The sequence below is a fragment of the Nansenia antarctica genome (genome assembly GCF_963989245.1).
Source record: "Nansenia antarctica genome assembly, chromosome: 13".
Lineage (NCBI taxonomy): Eukaryota > Metazoa > Chordata > Actinopteri > Argentiniformes > Microstomatidae > Nansenia > Nansenia antarctica.
Window position 1 is genome coordinate 23,376,103 of NC_137683.1, and position 24,202 is coordinate 23,400,304.

The 24,202-nt window shown below is 44.5% G+C and overlaps 2 protein-coding genes across 3 annotated transcripts in view; one reads left to right on the forward strand and one right to left on the reverse strand.

Annotated features, from left to right (window-relative positions):
• The first annotated feature begins 6,313 nt into the window (after nucleotides 1–6,313).
• Nucleotides 6,314–16,209, forward strand: ssr1 (signal sequence receptor, alpha). Of its 2 annotated transcripts, XM_080544364.1 has the most exons (9): nucleotides 6,314–6,441; nucleotides 7,842–7,975; nucleotides 8,088–8,184; nucleotides 8,548–8,810; nucleotides 9,619–9,695; nucleotides 12,204–12,282; nucleotides 13,129–13,222; nucleotides 13,977–13,991; nucleotides 14,386–16,209. In XM_080544364.1, exons 1-9 carry the CDS (start codon nucleotides 6,372–6,374, stop codon nucleotides 14,451–14,453), a joined length of 897 nt encoding a protein of 298 aa, XP_080400490.1. In that variant the 5' UTR covers nucleotides 6,314–6,371; the 3' UTR covers nucleotides 14,454–16,209. The 2 variants fall into 2 exon arrangements, with proteins under 2 accessions (XP_080400490.1, XP_080400491.1); XM_080544365.1 differs by lacking the exon at nucleotides 13,977–13,991.
• Nucleotides 16,210–20,599: 4,390 nt separating this feature from the next.
• Nucleotides 20,600–24,202, reverse strand: part of rreb1a (ras responsive element binding protein 1a) — a gene marked incomplete at its 5' end in the record, with an annotated part of 41,119 nt that continues 37,516 nt past the window's right edge. The window contains 5 exons of the mRNA XM_080544118.1: nucleotides 20,600–21,649; nucleotides 21,773–22,477; nucleotides 22,571–22,624; nucleotides 23,021–23,179; nucleotides 23,383–24,101. Of these exons, the coding sequence (XP_080400244.1) occupies nucleotides 20,733–21,649; nucleotides 21,773–22,477; nucleotides 22,571–22,624; nucleotides 23,021–23,179; nucleotides 23,383–24,101 (2,554 nt within the window). The 3' untranslated portion in view covers nucleotides 20,600–20,732. The remainder of the gene's footprint in view (nucleotides 21,650–21,772; nucleotides 22,478–22,570; nucleotides 22,625–23,020; nucleotides 23,180–23,382; nucleotides 24,102–24,202) is intronic.

Genomic DNA, 24,202 nt, shown 5'->3' on the forward strand with positions numbered 1-24,202 from the left:
GAACGTGCAGGGTCATTGGTCTAATTTCGTCTCAGTGGTTAACAATGAACTCAGACATATAGTAGTCACTCACACTACACAAATTATAACAATAATATAAAACAAAAATACAAAATGTGTAGACTACATACATCTTCACTTGTGTGATCGTATAGTGGTCTCCATTTGACAATAACAACAAGAAATCATGAACATCAAAATGCATGGAAAAACAGCGCACCCGGAATACGCATGGAAAAACCCCGCACCCGGAATACGCATGCGCACCACGTGCAACAATGGCTGCTACCTGACTGCTAGCTAGCTGCGAGCGTGGTGCAAACTCGTGAGGTGGAAAATCCAACCTCATAGAATACAGTCTACTAACAGAACAACAGACATACAATAACACAAAAATAATAATATTACCTGTCGAAATATATGTACAGTGCATCAACTTCAACTTCATCAACGGAACGTGCAGGGTCATTGGTCTAATTTCTAAAATGATATTACACACGAACAGTCACATTAGCGTCATCAATGCTAACAACAGAAAACTCATTTTACCAATGCTATGATATGTTCCAAGTAAAATACTATACATGGGGAAACTCAAAACAGCTATCTTAATCATCAAACATTCAAATAAAACATAGGTACATTAATAATCTCTTAAATTATATGCGATCTCAGACCCTGCAGAAAACGTGACCTTACCGTCTCAGTGGTTAACAATGAACTGAGGGAGATCACGTTACGTCCCGTGCAAATGCACTGTCCAGCTATATTTACACAGCATCCGGGTCACGGACACACCCCGGATATACCACGTCATTAAACCCCTACAGGGTGCAGTTTACAATGGCGCAGTTTATACCTATTTTATTATAATACCTTATTTATTATAATACCTATTTTAGCTATAATTAAACTTGACCTTTCTACTCCGTTACACATAAGCAAGCCGTGTTGCCAGATTGGGCTACTTTTGGTCACACTGGACGGGTGGATTCGACAGCTTTTAGACTGGTTGGGCTGGAAATTGTCAATTCCATCTGGCAACCCTGGTAGCAAAATATGTGCATACGTATCTGGTAGCCTACTGGTACTTTCAAATCGCATCGTATTATGATTATTATTATTATTATTAATAATTACAATTTACAATACAAATACAACAATTGGGGGTCCCTCAAAGAAAATTTGGGCGCACTGCGCACGCACAACATCAACCTCCAAGGCTTGATTCTGACCCAGGAAAACCCTGGTATGTACTGTATAACATGATAGCCATCTATGAGCAATGCACTGTATATAAGATGATGACCAAGGGTCTTTCTGCTGCTGACCAAGGGGTTGAGTTCACTTGATGAGGCCCAATTTTGTTTTAGACTCTGTAGGCTACTGTATTTGTTTATTAAGACTTAAGATATATTATCTGAATTTCTCTTGTTTTATCAAATGTTCCAATTATTTTCATTTCTTGTGCTGGTTTAAAATTGCAGGAAACTAGCACAAATAATTGTGTGGGAGAGAGGGGCCGCCGGTACCAAAACGTGCACAGTTTTGGGTCGCTCTACCACCAAAAACTCTCACTCCAAACTTTTGGTGAAACGTGTCAGTCCTAAAGTGTTTCTAATTTCGACACCAACACCACGATGTGTGTGTTCAGGGATGCATGAAGCTGGGGGCAGGAGGAGAACAATATGAAACGATGAAGGTTGGGGTAGTAGCCTATAGTTCCTGTAAGAAACTCAAACCACTTTCACCCCTGTGAAGAGGTACAGTCATGCCAAAACCTGGCACTGCCAAATCCTGACAGGGCCATCAACGATTCAGGAGCGAATTACGTGTGAAATTAGCATGCTAGCAGGTGTTTTCATATAAAATGTTATATATTATATAGCTGACTAGTGAGCCTGCATCAACCTTAATGCTATTCAAGTGCAACAAGAAACAGCAGAGAAAAAAACTTTACCAGACAAAACAAGGTTAATCAAAAAAGCAGGCTTTGGCTCCCAGACTATAACATATGTATTTGATATTTGAGACGTGTACAAGTAGCTTGGCTAACGTGATCACTGGCTAATAGCTGGAAATCGATTTCTTCTAACCTGCGCCGTTTTTCTCACTCTCTCCGTTTCTGGGATAACGAGGAATGTGGAATAGCGAACACTAGTCCATTTTATAACAGTGAGATAAAGGTTGACAGCCAAATATAGACGTATTTACCTCTTTCATGTCAGTCTTCCAGCGCTGAACGTTTGTTTGGGTTTCTTCAGTAACGTTCCACTTCAGAAGCGTATTCAGAATCGCATTTTAGCGCGCTACTATGACGTCACTAGTCGAAGACGCTTTCCTCATGACCTTATTGTGACGTCTTGCAACATGACCACAATCCGACAATTACTTAGGCCTACATTTTCTGCAACCAGTAAGAATTTATACTATACATTATTCCTGCATTTGGACTATGTTAGGCCAACTTAGGCCAACACAATTTTCATCACAAACCTGTTTAAGATATCTGATAGATTAGAGGAAATAGTTATTTAATTAACTGACACAATTTATAGACTATTGATTGTATCTCTGTCAGTGATATTGATTGTATCTCTGTCAGTACATGTGTAATGATAAAAATGCAGTTATCAAGTAATTAACCATCTTCTATGTCTCAGACCAACTAGTGGACTCTCAGGTCTGGAGGGACAGTGTGGGCCTCTGTGTTTGTTTGACGTAAATAACTACATAAAAGGACTGCATCGTCTTGAATGGGAAGCAACATAATGGACCTTAATCAAGAAGTGCTTGCGGATCTATCAGCACCCTCTGATGAATCACTGTGTGTTAGTCAGGACATTTTGATTCACATGAATCATAACTTTATTGTTCCAACGATACCACAAAATGCCCCCTCTTCTCCAGTAAGTCAATCTATGTTTTGTCTGAATAATGTGTGAAGTATTGATGATGTGAAGTGACATGTGACATCCATGACACTAGTATCAGTATGTCCACCATTACCACAACTTATTGACTGTGTTACATATTGACGGATTGAGTATTTATTTAATCACATTTTGTCTCTTTAACTAGTCACCAATCAGCAGCATGTGTGTTGGACCTGCAATCGAATATTCTACAGAGACTGACACAGAGGAGGCAGCAGTGAGTGTCAGTCATTATCCTCACTGCACTGATCCAAACCCACAGCACATCCCCCACTCACCCTATTTATTGTATCTGTATGTATTTATCATCATGTATTTATCAGCACTTTGAATTGCCCCTGTTGTATGAAATGTGCTATACAAATAAACTTGCCTTGCCTCTCATCCCCTCTCATCCCCTGCCCTCAAGGTCCCCACTTTCCATCACCCTGTACCTCTAGGTTTGTGTCACGTAGGTATATTTTGTCTTCAATAAATGTTCAATGTCATAGCCTGCATCCTGTCCCTACAGATGCAGACGGCAGAATTCCACGCCCCACTTCCTGTATCTTGTCCAATCCCTGGTGACCAATCCAAGCACCTTCACCAAGTCCTGTGGCGAGAGCTTCTGTGTGTGTCGGACGAGATTTCCCACCTGAAGCAGGTTTTTTGTACAGGTTTATTATTTGTATTGTATGATTATAGTGGCTGTAGTGTCTAATAGGGCTGTTAGAAAGGAAGCCTGGAGGCCCAGCGATTTTTGTCTGTTGCTTCTTCTTCTTTTGTTTGTTTAATGACAGTTGTCAAACTGCTTTTAGCTGCATTACCAGTTAACTTTATTACCAGTTAACGTTATAATGATGTTTATTGCATTCAATATCTAACAATCCTTTCGAAATCTATGTCTTGTAATGTTACCAGTCCTACCACTAGGCGTCACTATGCCATGTATAATGCTGTATGCCTGATCTAGTGGGTTACATATCCTCCTTCAGAGGAAAAGAAATGTAGATTTTTCTAATAGATTCTGTTGTCCCCTATTTCCTGGGGGTCATATAGATGTTACAGATTAAGTAAGTTTCAGTCCAGCGACTGATATAAATGGGTGAAATTTAGGGGAGTATGACATATTGAAAGACAATATTTATGAACATTAAACACCTTAGCCCTGGATAGTTTTGGCAAGCTTACATGTAATGTAATGCATTGGAATATGTATATTATAACATACATTCTAAGTTCTCAGCATCTGTACAGCACACCTAAATTATATCTCAAAAGATTTCATATTATTTCATTATATTTTCACATTTCGTAAAAATATTGCGTGTGGATACACGTGGACACAGTATTTCTAAGACGGTATTTGCGTTGATGGCCTTTCATACTAGGATTCACGTGACAATCAATAACGTCATCTAATTTAATTTGTTAATTTATCCTCTCTGCATTCTATTCTCGATTGACCAATGCTTCTATTGATCTATCTATTATTGACTCAACTCTCCTATCTCAGGTGAGCCGTTGCCTGGCGGAGTACGAGCTAGCGCTGAGCCAGCTGGAGCTGGACAACGCCCGCCTGAGGAACACGGAGGCCGACATGCTGGAGAGGGTCGAGATCACAGAGCGTGCTCTGAGTTTGGCCCGCGAGAGCAGGCGACACAAGGACCAGGAGATCTACGACCTGAGGGAGACCAACCGGGCGCTGGCCCTGACCAATGACAGGCTGAGTGTGGCCTGCCAGGAGAAGGACAGGTGTCTGGTGGACTGGCAGAGCAAGACGGTGAAGGATGGGGGAAAGACACTACCAGTGCCAGTCCTGGGGGACTATCCATTGCTTGGTGTGGGGGAGATGAGGCAGACATTGTTTGGGAATGTTAACGAGGGAGGTGAAGAGTGTGCAGCAATGCTGCCTCCAAAACCAACGGGGGAGAATTGCTCTCTTCCTGAGAGGTATGACAGAGGGGTGGGTGAAGAAGACAGTACAGTATCAACAGCAGGGTACAGTCTCCAAATCATCCTCAAAGGCAGCACAGAGGATCCACGCTATGAGGTTCAACTCCCCCTAAATTCAGAGGGACCTGGTGTGGCCAGGGTGTGTCTCCTGCTGAGAAAACTGGAGACTGAGGCCAACACTCCTGGTCAGACTGACACATGCAGAGACCAAGTCCTACGGGACTTTGGAACCAGTCTGGAGGAGTTGGTGAACACTTTGAATGGAGGGCAGGGAAAGCCAGAAGAAGTTCGGTATGGTGGGATTGAATGGGACCAGGAGGGGGTCACGACGGACAATATGGCGGAAGAAGTGGAGGACCCTGTTGTTGAGATTGCATTCAGTGAGGAGGAATATGTTGAGGTGACTATCCCGATAGTGAAGCAATGAGTCTATTGTCTATCTGTCTATCTATCTATCTGTCTGTCTGTCTGTCTGTCTGTCTGTCTGTCTGTCTGTCTGTCTGTCTGTCAGTCTGTCTGTCTGTTTGTCTGTCTGTAAGTCAATCAATCAATGAATCAGTCAATCACAACAATATCCTTTCTTGCCATAGGTTGTTGGGGATGAGGACAGCTTTGCCTAACACTGTGACTGCCCAGATGGAAGCAACTGATTGTGATGACTATTTAGTAGATCACATGACGTTTGTCTGCTGTTCAAAGGCCTTGGTGGTCAATAGTAGGCCTAGTAGCCAATGTCCTAGTCTTGTCACAATGCTTCAGTGTACATTTTAAGGGAGTGTGGGGGAGTGTGATAAATAAACACTTGTAGAGATGATGAATTGGCTACCATTGTTTGGTTTATGCTTTGTTTCAGTGTATAATTATTTAATGTACTTTATTACAACCATGTAGACATGATGACAAATAATTTACCTGGTGAGTGTGCCATCAACGTTGCTCAAGGAAAATCCACGGTTATTTTGATACATTTCTGGTGTTATTTTGAAGCCTTGCGAGATTTATAAATAAAAAAAATAAGCCTGTATTTTCCATTAGCGACGTTGATGGAATATCCCCCTGCAATCAGTGACAACACTTTAAGACAATAAACATGACAGACATAAGGCCTACTCTAAACAGTGCATAATAGTATGGGAAAGGCAAGCTATATAAAAAGAAAATCTCTGTTATATCAAAGAGAACACATCGTTCCTTCCTTGTTCCTTCCTTTTATACAGTTTTCTTTTTAATTATTCAATATATTGATTTGAATAAAACATTTGTATTTTGAATTTTGTAACTGTTTTTAAATGTGTTGTACGGCGACCTTGAGTGCCATGAAAGGCGCCTTATAAAATAAATGTATTATTATTATATTGTTGCAAACAAACTATATGATGACGACACCAAAATGACAGCTTGGCTTTTAGCGCATGCGCAATAGAACTCAGCGGTCGCGACTGTGATACAGGGAAGCGCTATAACAGTACACAGAGAGAGAAGGGCTCGCGGACATTCAAAATGATGAAATCTCTACCTAAACTGCTCCTGCTACTCTTAGTAGCTTTCCCCGCGACAATCGTCTTAAAGGGTAAGCGTGTGGTGAATCGGATAGTTTCTTGTTTGCAATGAAATGGCTTAGACAAGCTGAGAGCATTGGGCTGGCGTAAGTAGTAGAGTCTTTAGTAAGGCCATTCCTAGCTAATGCGCATTTGACATGTGCAATGCCCAAATAGTCTTTCTACTACGACACGATACTGCAACGACTCAATGTTTTGCAGTTTTTCCACATAGCTGTTGAGAAAAAATGTGCTAGTGTTCAGGTCATTGGAAAGGTACCATGGTGCCTCTTAACGTGCTGCTTGTTCGAATATAGTAGACTGACGTGTCCTTAACTAGCTTTATTCATTAGCTTGCTATATGGGCTGCGTTCGTAAATTCGCTCCGGAAATCTGATCAGCACTCATGGAATGCCTCTTGTCCAATCAAATTACTTGTTCCCTTTATGACGTCGAACCCAGTGTGCGCTCCGGCGCTCTCGGAGCGAATTTACGAACGCAGCCATGGTATGCTAGCTGTCATTAGCCCTGCACACCCAGCGTGTAGCGAGGTAGCTCACTAGCTTGCTAACTAACAAAGCTGCCTAGCAAGGTAGCTAAAACGATTTAGATTATCTGATGTTGTCATTTATATATGTGCTGGGAAGTGTAGTTGAAGTCTATGTGCCAAGCTACCTATGCAGCTTTATTTGTGCACAGGATTTAAGGATTTAGCCAGGAATAAAAGAACATCAATCACTGTTCTACTCTCAAAACCCATTCAGGAGGGGAAGACAGATAGCCAACCAATCACACTACATTGAGATAGTCAACCAATCACACTACATTGAGATAGTCAACCAATCACACTACATTGAGATAGTCAACCAATCACACTACATTGAGATAGTCAACCAATCACACTACATTCAGATAGTCAACCAATCACACTACATTCAGATAGTCAACCAATCACACTACATTCAGATAGAATGATCCTTTGGCCTCTGGCAACCTCTATTTTTGGCAGAGGCTTTTTAAATTGTACACTGATCTCATCTGAAGAGCAGGGCCCAGTATTCCAATTCCGATTGAAATAATCCCAATTATCCGGATTCGTTTTTGCTATCCAGGATCGAGCTGGCTCCTTTCCCCCAATACTACTTAAACTCTGTTAGACAAGGTCTGATCCTGGATAGCTGCAACACATCATCTGCATCATTCTGTTCTAGATTAAACGTTTCGAAATACTGGGTCCAGAGTAAAATGTATTGTCAGATCCATACTATTATGAATATAACTTGTTAGCCTGACATTTGATAGGTCATTTTGATGACCTGTGAAGCTGAACATTGCACCCAACTTGTAAGAACTTTACTTATCCCGTGTTCCTCGTGGTCAGGTGTTCTCATTGATTGATTGTTTGTTTGTTTGTTTTGTGTAATCCGTCCAGGGACTTTTGTGGCAGCCCAGGATGCTACAGAGGATGAGGAGGCTGCAGATGAAGACATTGTGGATGATGTCACCGCTGAGGATGAAGATGATGAGGCAGAAGTTGAAGATCAAGATGATGAAAATACAGAACTGGTAAGGGATTTATTTATTTTTTAAATAAAATTGTACTGTCTCTCAGTCTCCAGAATAGCTGTCCACGTCGCATCATGGTGTGTTCATTGAACGTGTCTCTTTGTGTCATAAGACGGAAGAAAAAGACGAAGAAGAAGAAGAAGCTCTTACAGGAGAAGTGAAAGCTTCCCCCAACGCTGACACCACCATCCTCTTCGTCAAGGGAGATGGTAAAGTAGCTTATTCAACAAACACTGCCCAAACTTAACACATTCTGTGCACTAAGCCTGTGTAGTGTGTATGTATGCCCATAGTGTGTTAAGTAGTGTGTATGTGTTACGGTACATGTGGGAATACGGTACATGTGGGAAGGTTAGGGGCTACGTCGACTTCGATACTTGCTGGCATGTCTAACCCTAATCCTATTCCTAACCCTAACCTCAACCGTAGCACCCTAGCACCTAACCCTAACCCTAGTTTTCCCACATGTATCGTAACATATGCATGCCCCCCCTCCCCCCCCCCACCTTGTGTCATTTTACCCCTTCCTAGTTTTTTTTACCTATCCCTCCTTCCTTGGTTGTCCTCTCCAGACTTCCCAGCCAATGAGATCGTCAAGTTCCTGATGGGCTTCTCTAACAAGGGCAGTGAGAACTTTGTGGTGGAGAATCTGGACGCGTCATTCCGCTACCCGCAGGACTTCCAGTTTTACATCCAGAACTTCACCGCCCTCCAGCTGGGTATCGTGGTGCCCCCCCAGCGCCAGGCCACCTTCGAGTACTCCTTCATCCCTGCGGAGCCAATGGGGGGACGCCCCTTCGGCCTGGTCATCAACCTCAACTACAAGGACAGCAATGTGAGTAGAAACACAGGATTTGATATTATTGTATTGCTCTTGTACAGTTGTAACTATTGTTTATTACTTAAATGAGCGATTTCAACTGCAAGGACAGGGATGTGAGATGTATTAGGAATGATATGGTCTAATGCAACTGGTCTCACTACAAACTGTTTATGTGAGTGATTTGATAGCCAGCTGTGTTGATGGATTGTATATTTTAACGTGGGTTTGATGTACTGTCTCAGGTCATGGTCTCACATGAAAGTCCGAATCGAGACCCGGAGCAAGTGGATGAGTTCGCAACATTGTTGCATAAATTGTTTCTCTGATTTGCGTTCTCACAGCCCTTCATGTAAACGAAGTAACATACGCAATCGAAGCAACAGACGTGGTAGTTGATTGGTCAGAAAAATTGAGAATTACCCATTCGTCCCGCTCTTATCCAGATTTTCAATTTCAAGCGGAGCATCAGTTGGTTCTTTGCTGCGGGAGCGACTTCGAATGCGCGTTCTCACTGCTCCAAACGAAGCAGAGCAAAGCGAATTTTATCCTAAACTCTGTTTCAAGTGAAGCAAATGTTCTAGTGAGAACACCCCCTTAGTGTCTTGTGTATCATGTAATTACACACATACTTATACATAGCCTAAAGCAAGATAATTGCTAGGTGATTTCTATCATCTGATTTTGCCTTGAGTTTGGCTGAAGGTATCCAGTCCTTTTGTGGGAGGTTGATCTGTAGGATAAAGCCAAGGAAGATGAACGGAGGTCATAGTTCATCAGCTCATTATCCTCCCCCTCACACCTGTCTCTGTGTTGCTCTCAGGGTAATGTGTTCCAGGATGCTGTGTTCAACCAGACCGTGACTGTCACAGAGAGGGAAGATGGACTGGATGGAGAAACGTAAGTGAAGCTGGGAGATTTGGACAGAAATAAAACGATATTTCTGATATTATTTAGCCCATTACAATATTAGAAGAAACACCCCCAAAACAGACACTGTCAGTCAAACAGTCCAGCCATCAGTGTGCAGTGTATTGTGTATAAAATCATGAATATCTTCAAATACACAAGGGCTAGATGTATATGATCCATTACAGCTTTGGAAAACAAGCCACACAGATCAACCAAGCCACCAGGGGCAATGTACTGGTTGGATACTGCTTTTAACATGTATATTATTATGTATTGGGTGTACTGGTGTTGGGCACATATAGAATGGGCGCACACACATGGGTATATAGTGTACGTGCACCTGGTGTTATAGAGATCACTCAGTCACCTGTCTTCATGGCTGCTGTATGTTAGCAGTTAAAGACTGGCTTGTATAGACAGACTTTTGGATAGCCCCAAAAGGCTGTCTCTCTGTGTCCTGTTGATATGGTTGTACACCTTTTGTCTGTTACTTGTTCTTATTTTCACTTGTTTCCCTGTTTTAACCTGCTATGACTTTCACTCTTTTATTATGTTTCTTCTTTATTATGTTCTCTACTATGTAAAGCACTTTGTGACTAGGGCTGCAACTAACGATTATTTTGGTAGTCGACTAATCTGTCGATTATTTTTCGGTTGGTCGCGATTAGTCGTGTGGCTTTTCGCTGCGCGTAAATGGCGACGCAGAAGCATAAATCCGGCTTAACTAGCTATCTAACCTAACGTTACGCCAAGCTACAGCTGCTCACAGAGCTAGTTGATTGACTAGCTAGCATTGCTGGCTAGACTACAGACAGCTCACGTTAGTAGGCTACGCTTGGCGCTGTTTATCTTACAGACAGCTCGCTGGTGGACTCAACATAATTAAAATAGCATTCACTTATCAAGCATCATTCATGATCATCCACCATGACTACCTGGTATTTTAATAGCGACCACCCCTCACTTCATTTCATCTCGCCTTCTCCTGGCTTCAACATGGAAAACCCCTGCTACGTAACTTTACATACAAGCGCCTCTGTCTGTCACACGCGTGCCACAGGGCAAATAAATTAATAGCACAAACGCTCATAGCATGTACAGCCCTGTCCATGAGACGTTGTTTTCCAACATGTAACAGTAAAGCTAACATAAACATTACGACCCTAACAATATAACGTTAGCCAGTTGGCTAACAACGTTAGCTAAAACTTACCCAGCTGATTCTTGCATGGCTCCCGTTTAAAAAAATAAAAATAAATAAAATATCCCGTTTTTATGATCGACGTCATCGATTATGTCGACTAATCGTTGCAGCCCTATTTGTGACGCTAGTCCGCCAGTAGTCTTGCATAGCCAGACCTATCTCCACACTTCGTTTCGCACTGTGCTGCGCTGGAGAATAATACAAGATTGTGCGTGAGTGTGCGCGAGAGAGTTTTTGCCGAGTGAGATGTCTGCAGATGGAAAGTAAGAAAGTTGAAACGTTAGCAAATATAATTGCTGAGTGTTCTGACAGAGAAAGTTGGTTAAAATTGGTCGTTATTATTGTGACTAGAAAGCGTGTGACTATAATTCCATGGTGTAAATAGTCAAAGAACTAGCAAGCTAGCTAGCTAGCTCAGAGGTGGTGAGATGAGCTAGTCTGCTTGCACACTTGCCAGCTAAAGAGCTAACTGGATGCACTTTATTATTTTACTTAAAGTAGATATAAGACAATCTTTCTTATTCTGCTAGAATTGGGCTTTATGGTAATACCATAATGGCATATGTACAGTACATGTACAGTGGATTGAAGCATTGGAAATGTCTGTTTTTTTATAGTTGGACATACACATTTTTTTTAGGTGAGAGAGTAAAGTCAAAATGACATTATCCGACTGCATTGCCCACAGCAATCCAATATTCAATCATAATTCTGTTATAAATTGATATGGATCAATTTATGGATCAATTTATACCTCTTATTAGATTAGAAATACTCTGGTTGTTGTTTGCATTTTGGTTGACAGCAAAAGAGGGAGAGAGAAGGATAGACAGGGAGAGAAGGAGAGAGAGCAGGATGGTGTTGACACACCAGAGAGAGAGAGAGACAGCAAGAACCAGGTGAGAAAGTGGACAGGTAGTCAAGACCACATAAGTAAGTAGCCTTGAGAACCGATGGTTCTCGAGCCTAATGGCCCATTAGGGCAGGAGCCTATCTCCTACACCCCCTGGACATGATGCTGGCCAGCCCCCCAAGGCAGCAAACCTAGGGGAAACCACTGATCTTGTTTTATTTATGATATCGTATCGTGACTGTGTCGTATCGTGAACCCCTGTTTCGAGAGGTGCATCGTATCGTGAGTTGAGTGTAAATCGTCCCATCCCTAGGGCATACCTGAAGTAAACGGCCTAGAACCTACTGTTACGGGTCAGCGCCTCCTGATCATTGCCATGCTGCCACAACATAATATCTAGGACCTAAGTATATATTCTGCCTGTTCTCCCCTCTCATAGGATCTTCCTGTATGTGTTCCTGTCTGGCCTGGGCCTGCTGGTAGTGGTTGGCCTTCATCAGCTCCTGGAGTCCAGAAAGGTAAGGCTATAGACACTAGGTCAATACACATGATGCAACACCCACTTCACTGCGTTGATGAGAAAGCACTGTTCGGGTAGCTCTGCTTAGGAGATGCACAGATGCTTAGGGAGACAAAGATATTGTTTGATGAGGAGTCTGGAGAAGAAAAATAACCGAGAGATTACACCTCTCTCTCTCTCCACTCAGAGGCTATTCTGTTAGGGGCAACTCCCCACAGTGTGATGATACTGTCGGTGCAGATGGTTGTCAGGAACTGTTGATGAGTAGTGATGTTTCAGGTTGAGAACAGCGACAGCCAGAGAAGGAGAGAGTAAAAAAAAAAAAAAAAAGAGTACCACCACTCTTCTATGGTTTGAGGTTCGACAGGGACCGAGGAGGGAGGCTGACAGGGACCGAGGAGGGAGGCTGACAGGGACCGAGGAGGGAGGCTGACAGGGACCGAGGAGGGAGGCTATCTTCAGAGCCAATTCACCAGTTTTAACAGGATCCGTTTCAAAATGAAGAACACTTAGACAAATGCTGAAAAGTTTAAGGGTGTAAGCAGGGCTGCAGTATGACAGTTCTACAGAATTGGTTTTCAATACTGATTTGAGGAAGTTCCAGTCTTATCATAATGTTAGACTGTAGCGCACATTACAACAGCAAGTAAAAAAAAAAAAAAAAAGGCTTAAAAAGGTTTTAAGACAAGACTTTGAGTTAGACTGAGGTAACGGTTATGAATGTGACCAATCATTTAGTTTGTGTTGAAATAGAGAGGCGTTCAAGTCTCTATACAGGAAATCTGTTTTCTACACTTCCTCTTCTGTTTGCTTAATTCCTCTTCCTGTCTGTGTGGCTGAGCAGAGGAGGCGGCCAGCAGCCAAGGTGGAGATGGGAACCTCCAGCCACAACGACGTGGACATGAGCTGGATCCCGCAGGAGACCCTCAACCAGATCAGTAAGTCTGAGGAAAATCAGTAACCTATCCCTAGCCTGATCTATAACCACTCCATTCCCTAACAGAGGTGATCTCCTCTCATCACTCTTCCTCAGCTACTTCATACACTTATAATAACCTGGGAAGTGTTGTCAATGCAAAATAAATTGGAAGGCCCAGATCCCATATCATGGGATCATTGTTTGTGCATGAGGGTTAAATGGACTGACTTATATATAGCACCTTATTCCAAAGCACTACAATGGCCTCTCATTCACCCATTCACACACACATTCACACACACATTCACACACACATTCACACACCAATGGCGGCAAGCTACCATGCAAGGCGCCGGCCCGCTCATTGGGAGCAATTTGGGGTTCAGTGTCTTATTTGGGGTTCGTGGATCGCTTTAGCTTTAGTGATTTGTGTGTGTCTGTGTGTGTGTTAATGGCACTTTGACTGGTCATCTGGCTGTGTTCCTAATACTGTACCTACATCTACACTTCCCTACACTTACAATGGCCTCTACTCAACCCCTAACCCCTTGTTAGTTTCACTGTTTTCATAGTTCACTGTCTCACTGAAATGCCTGGTTGACTTCTCTGGCTGATGTTGCTCAGTATTCTTTCCCTTGAGTTCTATTGGTTCTGCTGCTGTTTCTAGATACCTGTTCTTTCTCTCTATGCATGGGGTCATTCACTCTTCCTCTTTCTCTCTCCCTCCCTCCCTCCCTCCCTCCCTCTCTCTTCTTCCTCCCTTGCATCTTCAGTGCAGAGTCGACGAGGTGAGGCTTCCCTTCACTCAGGACTGTGCGGTGTTGTGTTAGTAAAGTAAAGTGCCACGTCTGCTAAAAGTTATAGCCCTGACGAAATCCTCTGTTTCCAATCATTGCATTACCTCAATCAGTTCAAATATTTACTCCTGTGTCTCAACCGCTAGTATGTCATGTTAGTACATAATGTTGTACGTTTGACGCCAGTACAGTAAATACTCTGGGCTTATTTTCACGTCAATCAATTGAGCCTCAATGAGAGATTTCCACAGAAGCACAAAAGTTAGGATTTGGCCCTCTAGAATAGTCTTTGTAAGAGCCACAAGATCTGTCCAGATGTGATCTAGGGGAATGTGTTTGGTGTATGTCATGATCTAACCATTCCCTAACCCCTTTCGTCCCTCAGACAAGGCCTCGCCCAGACGATCTCCACGCAAGAGGAACCAGAAACGCTCCGCGGGCTCAGACGAGTGACGGGCGCCCGCCCCGCCCAGCCACCGATCGCCTGGCATCTGACGCAGCTACTGCCAACTGCTGCTGCCGTAGCGCACCATTCAACCTGTCAGAGAGAGAGAATGAGAGAGGGAGAGAGAGAGAGAGAGAGAACAGCCCTATCCTGTCCTGTCCACCACAGAACACAGTACCGATCTCCTAGACTGGTTCTCCCCACTAACTATAACAGTTACGATACAAATACAATAAAGAAACGGTCACATTTTTCAAAAATAATGATTCTGTCTTAAGATATCTCAGAGGAAACTGTGTGATGAAGAAGAACACGGTGAGATGATGGGAGGACGTCCCTGAGGGGCGGAAGGTGGGGGGGCGGGGGTTGGCAGGACTGCTGTGCTTGTTATTAGAACTAGGGGAAATGATAGTGGGACTGAATACACTTCTGATTTTTCTTTGTAGATTTATTATTTTTGTTTGGGACTGCCGTTTTTAAAGACCTGTGGACATCTACTGAGGCAGAATAGTGTTTTTGTTTGTTTTTTTTGGTGTCCTGGAAAGCCATGATTATACACTTTTTTTTTTATTATTGTGTGTTTTGCACTGATTATCTGCACATTTGGATTTCTTCTCTTGCTGTGCCACGGCTAAGGATGCATCTCAGTAGTCTAAAGATGCTTTCTCTCCTTCTCTCCTATTTGCTCTTGTGAAAAAAACTGGGCAGGTGAATTTAATTCTTTTTAAATACTGTACCATATTGCTTTCACCTGTTCTGTGCTTTCATATTAGTGCGGTTGCTGGAAGCGAGGCGAGAGGAAGCAGTCGAACTATTCAACATGTACCAATAGGTGGCGCTTTGCTTCCGGATTTCTGTATTTAAAAAAAAAAAATAATGCACTGCAGCGTTCGTTCAGCCATTGTTGACAGCTTGGATGATTTTTGTGAACACATAATGAGGATATGGTTAAAATGTTTTTCTTTTTCTTTTTTCTTTGCCCTCTAAATGTGCCTGTTTTTGTACTGTTTGTTTGTAATTTACTGTACATTTGCATTCTTCATATTTCCCAGGCTCCTGTTGATGTCAAATACAACTATGAATTCAGGATTTGATTTTTAAATCTTTTTTGTAAGATTGCAATGTGATTAAAGGCACTGGTGTACATACTGAGGGGAGAGAACCGCAGAGCTAATTTATTCCTGAGTGTTGTGGGCTTATGGGCTTTTATACAGTATTTCATCATGACTTCAGCTCTGAGGCCTGTAGAGAAACAACCACTAGCACTTACTAGCTAGACCTGTGAAGACTGAACAGCTTGAGTGTCTAGATTTGGGGCTCGTGGTTGCTTCTGGAAAGGGGCCTGAGTGCTCCGTTTCTTGTCTGTAGGACCTGATAATAATATGGTCTCAGCTGAGAACGACTTGTGCACAGATGGACTTTTCTCCGATATTGGGACTGTCAAATGTGTTCGAAACAAATTGCTTACAATTACAATTAAATAATACACCCCTAAAAGACACAGACAAATTGTTTTATTTCTATTCATTGTGTCATGAAATCTCCTATAGGTTGTTTTAATGACCATTTGAGAATATGTGGATCCTAAAATAATGATTATCTCTGTGTTTGACAACTAATTACCAACCATGCAAAGCTATTGTAGCAAATTAACTTGAACATTGATTCATTTTTTTCTTCTTTACTGTGACGAGTATGAAAGACATTGATTTTGGAGAATGTGGTGCAGATTGATGTAGAAACAATAAAAGTGGAGAGCAATGACTGGCTTTATTTATTGATGCCCAACTGATGAGTTGTGTGTTATCAGAACTGATTACGGTGAACTATAACTGAAGACACATTCTAATCAGGTGTTTGAAGGGTCGGGGAAGAGGGGTTACAGGTCAAGTTAGAGTTTGGTGACCTGGCAGCCATTGAAAGTCAATCAAGGCCCAGAATAATGATTGCTGTTATTTTGCTTCAACAATTTAGTAGTTCACTTTTGATAATAGAACTTTGTCTCTTTGTGATGGTGAAGTCATGTGCAGGTGTCCAGTTCCAGCATGAATTAGAGAAAAGTTTTACTCCTAAATGTTATGTGATGGGACCCGGAGAGGTTGGTCGGCAGCGCCTGGCACAGGGCAAGATAAGATGGGGTAAAGAAGTAGCTCATTATTTGGTCAAGGTCTCACATCTGCACGTGACTTCGTACAGCTTTCACTTTTGATTTGAAACCCAAAACCTGTTACGGTGTTCTAATATGATTGGCTGATTTTGACGCCTCGCCATAGAAAATGCCAATCAGTGCAACGCTAAATCTGATGTAGAACCAGGTATGACTGAATGTAGAATTACACTTTGACAAAATGGTTGATCCAGAACAATCTCCCAGGCACCTGTCTTGTCTGCTGATTGTCCCTGTTTTGTCTGTCACTGTCTTGTCAATAAAAACATAATCTTGTACTCTGAAGTTCCACCATCTGATCCTTCAAGACTTTTTTATGTCTCATGAGATTTTTCAAAATAAGCATGGATTTTTGGATATATCTCGCAGGATTTATCTGAATAAACCTGGATTTTCCTTTAGCGACGTTGATGGAATACCCACCAGGAGTACAACTTTGCAACTGTGTTTGTTTTTACAAAGGTGATGAATCATAGAACGTTGACAAAACCATTAAACATGCAATACATTTCCAGTAATAGCTTCCTCTCTTTTAGTTACTATTGATATAATCTCAGAGACAGATATTGTGCTTCTGGATATATTGCATAACCTGGGATGTATTGTAATATTACCGTTGATATAACCAGTGCAAATGCTTAGATCTGTCCTGAGGTGTCCTGTGATGGGTGCAGGTGTTGGTCAGTGCTAGGACAAAAAAATGAAAAGCCAGGCCGGTTTGATTCACACCTTTCCTTAATATATCTTTATTGCTTTTTAAATTGTTTTGATACAGAACAGCTTTACATCTCTGATTCTGAAGCACTGTCATAAGGGAAATGTGTACCGGGTGTTCTAATGTTAATGGTTCTAATCCAACTGTCCAGTATCTACTGTATGTAGTCAGTCTGGTGTGGCCGTAGCAGCGACGCAAAGATCCCTTTCACAATGGGTCAGAACGTCAGACAGTGACACAGACAGCCATTTAATTGGTTAATACAGTCTGACATAATTTCCTCATTAGAACAGAGAGATATGGTCATGTGACAGTTTAATGTGAGGGGGGGGTGGGCAATGCCCCGTACATCTCTAGGGGGCATTAAAACAAAAGATTCAAAAGAGGAACAAATAATAAAGAGAACTATGTCTGGGTTTATGGAGGTATACTATACTGTTAAAAATGTAGCTGAAAGTATTCTGACAGCACAGCACACTCATAATCATACTCCAGGATTTGAACCAGTTAAATGTTTCTGTTCTGTTAATTTGAGTTCACAGTCAAGTGCTAAATGTAGTGATTGATTGACAGTTTTTAATCTTAAAAAAAAAAAAAATCATGACTCAGAAGAACTTCTTCTTGCAACTCAGGAAAATGAAGAAATGAATATGCATTTTTTTTATAAAGACCCTGAGAGCGAGAGAAAGAGAAAGTGAAAGAAAGATATTTTGGGAAAAATATTTTTTCCATAATTGAACAGGTTAACATGCAAAACTAGCCTAAAAACTCACCCTTATCTGAACACAATGAATTTCACAGTTTTATACGTATTTATATATCTGGAAAAAAAAAAAAATCTTAGCCAAACTAAAAACGAGGGGGGAAAAAAATAAAAAGAGACCCACACAGTCCAAGAACACATACAGAAAGTCTACATAAAGCTTTAGAATCAATAGTGATTATTGCTAATAGAAGTCCCAGGCCAAACACTGGGAGACCATTTCATGGAGGTGAATCCATCATTCTCTGCAGCATAAATGTGATACTTATACATGGCTTCTCCTCAAGTCAACATATTCTCACAACCCCTCAACTGGGCTCCAAATAAATACAATAAAAACAGTCCATGTGCATTCTAATGGGGACTCCAGATCCATTCCATACCCCTACACACAACCATGCGCACATACAGGGACAGGTATACAAAAATGAGAGAAACTCTGAGTCCCTTGACACACAGTTTGTGAGGACAAAAGATTGCATTTGCATTTTCTAGCCTGCCAATACTTTCCCAGTGCCTGAGAGCAGGGATAGGGGGGGGGAGATATACTGGGATTCCACCACTAGAGGGAGATCCATAGCTGTACACTGTACATCTGTGAGAAGTTGGACTGGCATCCAATCATGGGAGCATCAGTCTTTGTCATCACCAGAGAGCCTTTCTAACCCCAATAGAGGAGTAATGGTCATTACCTGCCCCCGTGTCCCCCCCCCACTGTATAATACTCTGTTCTGCTTAGATCAATAAATCACATCATTCTTCCTCTTGATTGCTTTGCGGTTTACGGTCATCATAGTAGTTTTTTTTTGTTTTGTTAGTGCCAGATTCGCAGTCCGATCGTCCGTCTCTGGTTGTTGCTGACTAGTCCAGTGCACAGAAGGGAGAGGGCAGTTCTCTCAGTTCGTTCTGCTCGCTCGCTCACTCGTTCTCTCTCTCTCGCTCTCTCTCTCTTTCTCTCTCTCTCTCTCTCTCTCTCTCTCTCTCTCTCTCTCTCTCTGTGTGTCCGTCAGCTTTCAGCCGTCCCACGCTGCGATTGGTTTACAGTTCATATATGCGCCTTGAGGTTTGATTTGTTTGCTTCTGAGGTTCCTTTATATAAAAAGAAAACAAAAATACAGAAAGAAAGAAAAAATATATATCTTTTTACAAAATCCAATCCCTCGGGACCTGACATGATTAATATTTCCCTCCAGGAGAGGAAGGGCCAGGGTGCGAGGGAAGGGGGAGCGGGGGGTCATGAGAGAGAGATTGGGGGGGTGCATGGGGGGGGGGGGGGGTAGCCCTAATTGGAGGCAGCAGGGCGACACAGTTCAAGTACACAAGAACAAAAACAACAACACAGAGTAGTGTTCCTCCACACTGCAATACAGGGTAGAGGTTAGATCCGTGTCAAAACAACACTAGCAGAGCCACAGGTAAAGGCTTTAAGAACACAGTGTGACATTGTTTGGAAGACGGGGTGCCCGTGCAGGCCCATCAGCCATCTATAACCACAGGTCAAAGGTCACAAACACACCCCATCCACCTGATGGTGAGGGCTAGGACTGGGATCATGATCACCTGATCGTGGATCTGTGGTTAAGGGACACCTTTTACTACTGTACAAATACCAGAGGCCTGGGGAACAGACCCACAGGAACACTAGAGGGCAACAGAAAATAGACCGGATAGGGAGGGGAGGGGACAGAGACACACGCAGGCACGCACGCACACACACACACACACACACACACCATTTTGTTCAGGAAAAGTCTGTTTCTACCAACACATAATTCATAATTACCACCCTCACCTGAACTAAACGCTACAAATACATGGTCAACGCACATGGAATTGAATGAGAATGAATATGAATGAAAACACACCGTTTGGGGGCAAATATTGCCCATATTATCTATGGCAAGAGGCAAGAGCCTTGGGGTGAGGAGGTGAGGAGGTGGGCCCAGGGAGAGGGGAGGGGGGGTTGGGGGAGTTAGCCAGGTAGACTAGTCATCTATCATTCAAAGCCTTTTGTCTTTTGAGTCATCTGTCTCAGTTCTACACCAAACCATCTCACAGTTGATCCGTGTGTTCTCTACGCCAATTTACAGAGAGAGAGAGAGAGAGAGAGAGAGACACTGATGGTGTGTGAGGGTGGGAAGGGGAATAACAAGGCCACCTATGTGACCCTGTTCTGTCCTGCGTCTGTTCGCTGTGTTTCCAGTTATGTAAAGCCACTTCATCCTCCACCACTATTGAACTGCGTCTCCTCCTCTGTCTCTCCATATGTTCCTCTTAAGTACAACGGTGGTTTAAATACACAGCGACAGTTCTTCTTCTGTCTCACTTGATCATGTCATACAAATTGATACTGACAATTCACTTATTGCTTATTCGACGTCATTTGTAAATATAAATCAAAAAAAAATGTAAATCATCATAAAATGCTATAAAAATTAGATCCTCCAATATATGTAGATAAAGATATAGCAGAAAAAACAACTAATAGAAGTAGTAAGGCACTTAGAAACAAGGTGTTTCTTCTCTTTATCAAAAGTTTTGCATCATTGTGGGAACTTCTATCTTATGGCACTGTGGTACAGCGGTCCACTGCATAGAGAGAACCAGAGAGAGCCAGGAGGGAGGGAGCGGGGGCACATCCCTCACTCTACGCCCACCAGCGGAGGGTCCCCGGCAGGCAGGATGTGCTCCAGCGAGGGCTTGGTATGGATCTCCAGAAGGCCCTGGATAAAGCCTTCCGAGGGGGCCCCAACTGGGGGGTCTGTCTCAGGGGCCGCCGGGGGGAGGTCTTGAGGAGGAGAGGATGACAACTCTGTGGAGGAGGGGTCTTTGGGGGTCTCTGCTGCTGGTTTTGTGGAAGGGTCTGTAGCTGTGTCTGTAGCTCGGTGAGTGGATGTCTCGTTGGGCGATTCTGAAGCCGCATCTACAGCTGTCTCAGTGGCCGGTTCAGAGGCTGCCTCTACAGCCGTCTCAGTGGCTGACTCACAAGCCGGCTCTACGGGTGTTCCAGAGGTGGGTTCTGTGTCTTGTTCTACTGCCGGTTCAGTGGTAGGTTCGGAGATTGGTTCCGAGGGCCGTACAGCTACTGGTTTGACTACGGGTTCAGATGCTACTTCTGTGGCTGTTTCTGAGGCCGTCTCCACCTCTGGTTCTGGCTCTGGCGCTGGGTCAGTAGTGGCCTGGGTCGAGGCTGCTGCTGGGTCAGTGTTCGGCTGGACCGGGGCCGCCAGGGACTCTGTCTGAGGAGCCTCAGTGTCTAGCCCTTCCACGTCCTCTCTGGACCCCGCTCCTCCTCCTCCTCCTCCTCCTCCTCCTCCTACTCCATTCCCCCCCTCGCTCTCATTCTCTGAGGGGGGGCAAGTGCTGGTGGGAGTGCACTCTCCCTCGCTGGCTGAGCGCCCGCTGTAGGACCCCTCCTCGTCCCCCGCCGTGCAGGACGCCCCGCTGGCGTCGGCTCCCTCGCTGCCCCGGGGCTTCAGGTGGATCCTCTGGTGCCGCACCAGGCTGTGCTTCAGGGTGAAGGTCCGCTCACATGTCTGGCACTTATAAGGCCGCTCACCTGAGGGGAGACACACACACACACACACACACACTTTAGAAGATAGAATTTCATTCTGTTTCTATGCATTAGAGTAAGGTAGAAATGCTTTTCGGACGTCATGCGTAATGCGTCGATTCATACCTGTGTGTGAGCGCATGTGTCTGGTCAGGTCCTGCAGGGACCAGAAGCGTTTGCTGCACACGTTACAGATCTTCTTCCTCTTGTCCGTCTTGCTCCCGGCCCCTCCCTCTCCGTTCTTTGGTTCTGCCGATCCGCCCTCCTCGTCGCTCCTCTCCTCCTTCTCCTTCTCCTCCTCTTCCTCCGATCCGCTGTCTGCTCCCTCGCTCTCCCCTGCTCCCCCCTTCCCCCCTCTCTCCTCCTTCTCTCCCTCTCCCTCCTCCTCCTCCTCCTCCTCTTGCTCCTCTTCCTCCGGAGTACCGGAGGTATTCAGGGGGTCCTCTGGCAGGGGCTCCGGCCCCCCCGCTCCCTCCGCCGCAGCCTCGCTCAGATGGACTTTTTCATGGCGCGCCAGGGTCGCCGCGTAGCGGAAGTTCTTCTTGCAGCTCTTACAGGAGTATTTGTCCTGAGCGGAGGCGAGCGCCTCCGTGGCCGTGACGCCGCTCTCGCTGGCACCCGCCGGGGAGGGGGAGGCCTGGGGCACCTGCGCCCCCTCCGACGAGAACTTGAAGTCGATCAGCTTGCTGGCAAAGTTGAGGTCCAGACTCTTGTTGCTCTGCGAGTCGTCGTCATCGTCGTCGTGGTTTCCGACCTCCATGTTATTGTTGTGTTGTTGCCTCTCGTTCTCTCCCTGGTGCAGTTCCATGTCGCCAGGTGACTGGTCCAGGCCTGTGGGGTGCTTGGAGGCCAGGGGCTCCGAGGAGAAGGAGGAGGAGGAGGACGAGGAGGAGGAGGAGGAGGCAGGTTTGTGGCCAGGCTCGCCGCTGCTCAGGTCCAGAGCCTCTCCTCCTGCCAGCTCACTGTCTGACATACTGTCTGCAAACACAACAGAAGAATACAACTATTAGATGACGCATTATGGATGTTCTTTCAAATTAATATCCATGCCCACGGTTTCAACTCAATCTCATTTACATTTTTGGCATTTAACAGACACCTTTATCCAAAGCGGCTTACAACAAAATACATTTGCCTAAGTGAATCATCTATCCATCAGTCACCGAAAGAAATCTATGCTCTAGTAATCTACACCCGGGCCAGGAGCCATTGGCAGTCATAGCGATAGAAGAAGGAAGAATGTTGTCACTGTTTTTACAGTAGAGAAAAACAGATTGCCATGACTTGAATACATTGTTATTAAACATTCATACAGTAACAACAATTCAATTCACAGATTTTATTTTATTTTGCACACGTCCGTCCCTGCTGTACCTGCGCTATCGTGTGACCCCTCGTCACCCTCCTTCTTGGAGGACCCGTTGCGTCGCAGCGAGCGGTTGGTCACACCGTGTTTGCGCAGCAGGTGTCGCTCACAGTTTGACTTGGTGGAGAAGAAGGCGTCACATTTGGGGCATGGGTAGGGCTTCTGGCCTGCAGACGACACACACACACCACACACAATTAGACCGGTCATCACGACTGGATCCACCTCAGTGGAATACATGTCAAATGCACCTGCAGAATGAAAAAGGGAAAAAACTATATCTAAAAATATATTTTTCAGAACAATTATGTCTGGTGGATTTTGTGTGTGTGTGTGTGTATGTGTGCATGTGTGTGTGAGAGAGTCCTACCTGTGTGTGTGAGCATGTGTCTCTGCAGAGAGCTCGCCCAGGGGAAGACGCGAGGGCAGAAGGGACATGTCATCTTCTGCACCGAGTTGGAGTACGCGTTCTTCTTCCCTTTAGACTGGGGCGGCTGAGGGGGAGGCTTCTCCTCCTGTCCCTCTTTCTCCTCTCCTCCTCCCACACTCGGTCTCTCTGGGTCCCTCCTTCCCCCTAGCTCCCCCGCCGCAGTCTGGAGGAAGGGGCTGAACTTGTTGGGGTCGGTGGTGGCCAACATCTTCTCCACGCTGGCAAACTCCCCGCTGGACTCCAGGTCGATACCGCTTCCGGTGCCCCGCTCTGGGTTAGCGGGAACAATGGCAGCCTTCTCCTTAGCAGCCTGGTTGGCTGCCTTCTTCTTACCCCTCTTCCGAGGGACGCCCTCTACAGGCGGGTCCTCGGCGGAGGCCTCTTGGCTGTCCGCCCCTCCTGGGCGCTGCTGGGGACCAGCGATGGGGGGGTCAACGGGGGCCACTTCTGCCTGCAGACAGTTAAGGCTGCTGGGGGTCTTGGCGTCCAACCCTGGGTCTCTCTTCAGCAGGTCCGGAGCTCCAGAGACGGAGGAGATGATCTGAGCGATGGAGGCCAGAGGAGGAAGCTCCTTCATTGAGGAGGAGGAGGAGGAAGTGGAGGTTGGTTTGGGCAGCAGGGGCTTCAGTCGGAGCACTCGGCCCGTGAGAGAGATGCTGCTGGGAAGAGGTGAGACCAAGGTTATTCGTCAACAAACACTTTGACTAATGAGCAGAAACAAACCAAGAAACAACATTAACTAATTGAATGAACTGAAAAT

Bases quoted from the DNA above. Each gene is read 5' to 3' on its own strand.
- ssr1 (XM_080544364.1), top strand. From the start codon at position 6,372: ATGATGAAATCTCTACCTAAACTGCTCCTGCTACTCTTAGTAGCTTTC. The intron at 6,442-7,841 runs GTAAGCGTGTGG...TAATCCGTCCAG, and splicing joins CGCGACAATCGTCTTAAAGG to GGACTTTTGTGGCAGCCCAG. The intron at 8,811-9,618 runs GTGAGTAGAAAC...TGTTGCTCTCAG, and splicing joins TCAACTACAAGGACAGCAAT to GGTAATGTGTTCCAGGATGC.